Source organism: Pelodiscus sinensis, chromosome 12 (genome assembly GCF_052426305.1).
Source record: "Pelodiscus sinensis isolate ZL-2025 chromosome 12, ASM5242630v1, whole genome shotgun sequence".
Taxonomy (NCBI): Eukaryota; Metazoa; Chordata; order Testudines; family Trionychidae; genus Pelodiscus; species Pelodiscus sinensis.
The window spans coordinates 47,825,855-47,832,238 of NC_143063.1; the positions used below are offsets into that span (position 1 = coordinate 47,825,855).

The 6,384-nt window shown below is 66.4% G+C and overlaps 1 protein-coding gene across 1 annotated transcript; it reads left to right on the forward strand.

The window, feature by feature from the left end:
* Window positions 1-1,015: 1,015 nt before the first annotated feature.
* Window positions 1,016-5,839, forward strand: LOC142831038 (uncharacterized). Its single transcript, XM_075939903.2, has 3 exons — window positions 1,016-1,154; window positions 2,776-2,934; window positions 4,980-5,839. The coding sequence occupies exons 2-3, from the start codon at window positions 2,794-2,796 to the stop codon at window positions 5,817-5,819; spliced, it is 981 nt and encodes a 326-aa protein (XP_075796018.2). The 5' UTR covers window positions 1,016-1,154; window positions 2,776-2,793; the 3' UTR covers window positions 5,820-5,839.
* The last annotated feature ends 545 nt before the right edge of the window (window positions 5,840-6,384 follow it).

A 6,384-nucleotide genomic window follows, 5' to 3' on the forward strand; every position in this document is an offset into this window, starting at 1 on the left:
CCACCCCACAGCAGTGTTCCCGGTGAGCTGGGGGCTTGTGCAGCCGCTCAGGAGTGGTCCCAATGCCACCCAGCTGATTAGCCGAGCCCACAGCTAGGGTCTGTGGTGCACATTCCCACAGGCCTTGGTGCGCATTAAAAAGTTGATTCCGCACAGGGATGGAAAAGTTTAGCGAGAAACGTGTCCTGCAGCCCAGCGCATGAGCCAAACCCAGCCAGCAACATCCACCGCACGACGCAATGTCGGCCCACAGGACTGACAATGGGGGGGGCGCAAGGGGAGGGGCCTATCTTAGCAGCCAAGACAAGCAGACAAGAGTTGGTGAGGGCCCCAGAAATTGACTTGCAAGGAGTTAAGAAAATGTTACAGCTGTTAAGTACTGTGGAGCCTATGGGACACACAGACACCCCTCGCCTCTCTCTCTCTCTCACACACACACACACACACACACACACACGTATGCACCCCGCACTGGTGCCTGTGGGACCCAGACCTGCACAAACACAGTGTGGGGGTCCAGCCCTGGAGGGGGGGGGAGAGGAGGACTCTCACACCGGCAGTATGGACAGTGCGGGGGGTAGCCGAGTGCCGGCTGTGCCAGGCTGGCTTGCGGAGGGTGTCGTGGGGGGAGGCTTGGCGCCTGCTGAGGAAAAGGCAGGGCGAGGGCACGGGGGGAGAAGCTGAGGGGGCGGGTTGGGGGGGCAACCAGGCCACGGGGTAACTGCTCTCCATGCACCCCTGCCTAGACCACTTTCCCCACCCCACAGCCCCAGGCTGCCCCCACAACGTGTGGGGGCACGGCACTGGCCCCAGCGAGCAGCGGGGGTTGCTGAGGCCACGGGGAGGGGAGAGGCCCCTGCAGGGGAGTGGCAGAGCTGGGGGTAGCCCCAGGTGACCTGCGCCAGGCCCCTGCTCTAACCACTGGGGGAGGCAGCCTGGCAGGGACGGCCCATGGCTGAGCTGGGGGCCGGGTGACAAGGCCCGTGGCAGCGTGGCTCTGAGGTCACAGGCAGCTGGTTCTAGAAGAGCAGGCGGCTGGGAGACGCTGGTGGGGAGGGGAGCTGCTGCCGGGCTGTGGGAGGGCGGCTGCTGTAGGCACAGAAGGGCCCCGTAACGAGCGGCTCCCGGTGCCCCTGGGTACAGGCCACGTGCCGGTAAGAGCCAGCTGGAGCCCTCCTGGCTGGAGCTGGGGGCAGCTGGTTTGGGGGCTGCGCTGGCCTGTCCCCATGGCCCCAGAGAGCAGGCGACCAGTTATAGGGGCCCACGGTGCCCCGGTACCAGGAGTAGCCCTGGCTCAGGGCCGGGCACCACCAAACCTCACTGCCTGCTGCCCCCTGTGTGCCTGCCCTTCCCCCGTGCCCCCCATACACCCCCAGCCCCCGCCTGCTGCCCCCTGTGCACCTGCCCTTCCCCCGTGCCTCCCCATACACCCTCAGCCCCTGCCTGTCATCCCCCGTGCCCCCTATGGACTCCCAGCCCCCGCCTGCCACTCCCTGTGTGCCTGCCCTTCCCCTACCCGAGCCCCCCATAGACCCCCAGCCCCCGCCTGCCACCCCCCTGGCAACTCAAAACGCCCCAGGGGCCCTGCCATCCCCATGGGCAGTGTAGCGAGGCTGCAGCCACGTCCCCAGCAGCTGCAGCCCAAGGAAGGAGGGGTCTCCGTGCACTGCTCCCGGGGGCTGTATGGCGGGGAGCCTGCGGGAGCAGGGCCTGGAGACCCCCTCAGGAGCCACTGCTGGGTGGGGGAGTGATGCAGGTAAGCCTGGCACTTCACACCCCCTCCCCACACCTGCTTCACCCCACACCCTCTCAGAGCCAGTACCCCTCTTGCACCTTTAATCCCCTGACTCCATTCCAGAGCCTGCACCCCAGCCGCCCCCCCTGCAGCCACGCCCCCCCGAATCCTCCCTCCACACCCACGGTCTGCCCCAGCGCAATGTCCCCTCTAATTTATTTCCACCCGTGTGTGGAATAAATTTTGTTCTGTGCACCGCGGCATGGGTGGATGTGCACCACCAGGAGAAGCACACGCTGCTGGGCAGCATTTGACTCTCTCCTGAGCGGTACAGCCCCAGAGCCCGCCTCCCTTCCCCTACCCAAAGTCCCTCCGAGCCGTAGGCAGGTGGGGGGAGGGAGGGGAGTTGAATGGGGGAGGGGTGCAGTCTCTGGGCACCACCATGATTTCTGCAAACCTGGCACCCCAGGGAGACGCGGGAGCATCTGCCCCAGAACTCACCTGACACCCCACCCAGCCACTGAGCGGTGCGCTGCCAGGCCCCGCACCCGGAGCCAGGCCTGGCGGCAAAGGCCTGGGGGAGTCTCTTAGCCCTGCCGGGGCCCCTCTGTGAGGGAGGAAGGCCCGTGCAGGGCAGGTCCTTCGACCCCAACCCGCCAGCCTCCCCAGACCTGCCCCCAGGCCACGGCACAAGCTGCAGCTGCCGAGCTCTGGGTCCCTGCATGCGCCTGCCAGGGGCTAATCACTGCCCGCATGGGGCATGGGGACTTGGCACACCCTGCAGCCGGCCCTGGGCTCCCCTGTCCCTGCCCGGCCAGCACCTGCTCCTCCCAGGGGGGACCTGCCTGTCTGGATCCCAGCCCCACGGCCGGGGACAGGTTTCCAGCCGGGCCTGAGGGCAGCTCCGCCTCATCAGCCCAGGAACCCACCCCCGGCTCTTGGGCCCTAGGGAACCGGTGGGTTTGCCCTCTGCCGCGGCATTTGGGGGGGCAGGAAGGGGAGATGGGGCAGTGTGAACCAGCCACCGCTCTGGCCTCTAGGGCTGGACCAGCGCCCCCATGGAGCAGAGCATCGCAGCGAGGCTCAGCTGCGCGCAGGGCCACATCCGCGCGGCCACGGCCCGGCTGCAGGCCAGCCACGAGCAGGCGCGGGCCGAGCTGGCCGCAGCGCAGGCCGAGCTGGTGGCTCTGCTGAGGGAGGTGAGTCCCACGCAGGACGGGGGGGGAAGGTCACAGACGACAGCACGGGGAAGGCTGAGCAGGCCTGGCGCGGGAGAAGCCCAACCGAGGCGGCCCTGGGCCCAATTGCACAGCCAGGCCAGTGCGTGACAACTCCGGTGAGGCCATGGGTGGTGGGTATTGTGGGCAAGGGAAGGCCCTGCCCTCCCAAAACGGTCCCAGCCCGCCAGGTGAGCACGAAGGATCAAGCTTGGAGACTGGGACTTGGCTGGGAACGGAAGGTTGTCGAAGGGGCGTGGTCTTGGGGAAAGGGGCGTGGCTTCCGACAGAAGGGGTGGGGCTTGTGCTTGCCTTCCCTAGCTGGGCTTTCACCCATGGGACAACCCCCTGCTGAAGGTTCGGAGGATCGCTGCTGGGGAGGCAAGGCCTGCCCGGCCCCGAGGACCCACAGCTGGCCGGGAGCTCCGGGGGCCGGGCTGGAGCCCAGGAAGGACAAGGGGCAGTGGGGGCATGAGAAGGAGCAGCCAGGTGCACAGGAGGCGTGAGCAGGAAGCGGGAGATCATTCGACCGGCCCCTGGGACCCGCATCGCCACCCACCCTCCAGCCGGCCCCCTTCCACGCCCTGCGCCGGCGCTCGGCCCCGCGCTCGCTGAGTTCCAGCCGCAAATCTCGGCCAATGCCAGCCCGAAAGAACGGGGCTTGTTTGGAAAGGAGAAGGCTGAGAGGGGACAGCAGAGCAGCTCTCAAGTATCAAAAAGGGTGTGACCAGGAGGGGGGGGATTGTTCTGCTTGGCCTCTGAGGAAGGACAAGGAGTAAGGGGCTGAAACTGCAGCCAGGGCGGCTGAGGTTGGACATCAGGAAAAACTGCCCGGCTATGTCTACACTAGTGGCTTCCTGCGCGAGTAATATGCAAATGAGGCTACAGTGGAATATTGCTCAGCCTCATTTGCATACCTAATGAGCCACCATTTTTTTCCAGAAGAGGCTCTTGCGCAAGAAGAAGCGTCTACACGGCCCCTTCTTGCGCGAGAAAACCCCTCTTGCGCAATGTCGTTACACCGATTACTTCTCAGGAAGAACGGCCTTGCACTAGAGGGGTTTTCTCGCGCAAGAAGGGGCCGTGTAGACGCTCCTTCTGGCGCAAGAGCCTCTTCTGAAAAAAATGGTGGCTCATAAGGTATGCAAATGAGGCTCGGCGATATTCCACGCTTAGCCTCATTTGCATATTACTCGCACAAGAAGCCGCGAGTGTAGACATAGCCCCAGGGTGGCTCAACACTGGGATAAGTTGCCTAGCGGGCTGTGGAATCTCCATCGCTGGGGATATGGAAGAGCAGGTTGGACAGACACCTGTCAGGGATGTTCTAGACGGTGCTGGGTCCTGCCGTGAGGGCGGGGGACTGGCCCTGATGACTCTCGAGGTCCCTCCCAGTTCTAGGAGTCAGAGAAAGCCTCCCCACACTGGTTTTTGTTAAAACCCAGCTCTCCACAGCCCCCCCTCCCTGCAGCGTCTCCTGGCCCTGCTTTTGCTGGGGGGGGGGGGCCTGCTGTCCTAGGCAAAGCAGCTTTCCTCTGGCCCCGCTCTGGAGCCCCTCCTGCCCCCATGGGACCCGGGCCTGAGCCTACCCAGGCTGCCTTGCCGGTGCCACTTGAGTTGCTTTTTAAAACCAGCTGCACCGAGCCGGGAATTTCTGAAGAACCTGAGTTCTCTGCCCCATGCCCAGACCCACACAGCTGGGCTGGACAGATCTCTTCCCCCCCCCACCCCACACCCCACTTCCTGGCCTTGCTGCCCTGGAAAGCTGCTGCATTCCAAGGGACTGTGGAGCTGCAAACCAACGCCCCCCCCCCCCCCCCCACACACACACACCCACCCCTGGGTAATTCTCAGCCATGGCCAATAAAACCCTGAGTGGGGAGTTCAGGCTCTTCCCTCTCCCAGGAGCAGGCGGGGGGGGGGTGCCCCAAGACTCAGAGGATGCTAAGCCGGGGAGGAAAGGGGGATCAGGTAACGGGCCAGAGCGAAGGAGCCTCACCCCGTTTTCGTTCCATTCTCTCTGCCAGGGGTGGAGGAAGGGCCCCATAGGGCAGCTCCGAGCCCCAGGGGAGCAGAGCGTCGGCGATGCGGGCGGGGTGCGGCGCCGCGCCGAGCTGCAGGCCGGCTGGGAAGAGGTGCGGGCTGACTGGGACAAGCTGCAGGCGGCATGGGAAGAGGTGCTGAGCGACCCCGCGTGGGCCCCCGCCGACGCCGCGCCAACCCTGCTGGCCCTCCCGCGGATCCTGGGGACCGTGGCCCAGCTCCAGGCCCGGCTGGCGCAGAGCCAAGCCAGCGCTGCGGCGGCGCAGCTGAAGGCCTTGCAGGCCGAGGGAAGAGCCCGGCCGATGGAGGCGGCAGCGGAGCCCGTCCTGCAGGCGGTGTACGCGCAAGTGGCTGCGGCCGTGCACGACATCCTGCTGCTGGCCATGCGGGACCTGGCGCGGGTGGAGCAGGCCCAGAGGTTCCCCGTGCTGCGCCGGCTGACCGGGGCGGTGCACGCCCAGGTGGAGGGCGCGCTGCGGGGCATCCTAGCGGAGGCGGCGCAGGCCGTGGCGGCGGCAGACCGGGTGGAGCTGGCCGAGGCGCTGTGCGGCCAGGTGGAGAAGGCGGTGCGGGATGTCATCGTGAAGGTGGAACGGGACTGGGGGAAGCCGCGAGGGGCCCCGCTGGAGGCTGCGCCAGGCCTCAGGTGGAGCATCCAGGCTGTGATGGGAGAGGTGGGCGCTCAGCCGGGCTGGAGGGGGAGAGGGGGCTGCCTGGAGGAGGACGGCTCGGGGGGGGCCAAAGAAGGGGAGCGCAGGCTGGCCCCGGCGTCGCTGGTGACACGATTCCTCCGATTGCCTGAAACAAATCAACACACCAAATAAATCCGGCGTGTTCGACCCGCCTGCTGCCCCCTTCCCACCCCGCCCGGCAAGCGCTGCGCTCTCTTCTCCGGCACGTCGGCAAGGAGCCAGTGACGCTGAGCTCCCCGGGGCAGCCGCTCTCTGCATGGCAGGGGCAGCTCCCACGAGCCGGGCGCCTCCGAGTTCCAGCCGCAAAGTCCGGGGGGGCGGAGATGTCCTCTAAGCCCCCCCAGGGCGGGGTGCAGGGAACGGCTGGGTTCTGGGCCATGCTGGGTGTCCATCACTTGCCAGAGTCTACAAAGCAGGAGGAGGTGCAGAGAGTGGGCTGGGAAGCAGAGACCAGGACATCCAGGCTGGCAGAGCGGCCAGGGCAGGGGTGGCACCTAACTCGCTATGGCTGTGGGTCTAGCCAGGGCTCCGAGGGGCCAGGAGCAGCTTTCAGGGGTCTGCCAAGCAGGGGCAGAAAACGACCTTGGGGGCCCTGTGCTGCCTGGCCCCAGAGAGTTGCCCCCCTTCCGCCAGCCCTGGATTGCACATGCAGAAAACAAGCTGCTGTGGCACAGCCAGGCTGGGGGCCTGCCGTGGG

Bases quoted from the DNA above. Each gene is read 5' to 3' on its own strand.
- LOC142831038 (XM_075939903.2), top strand. From the start codon at position 2,794: ATGGAGCAGAGCATCGCAGCGAGGCTCAGCTGCGCGCAGGGCCACATC. The intron at 2,935-4,979 runs GTGAGTCCCACG...TCTCTCTGCCAG, and splicing joins TGGTGGCTCTGCTGAGGGAG to GGGTGGAGGAAGGGCCCCAT.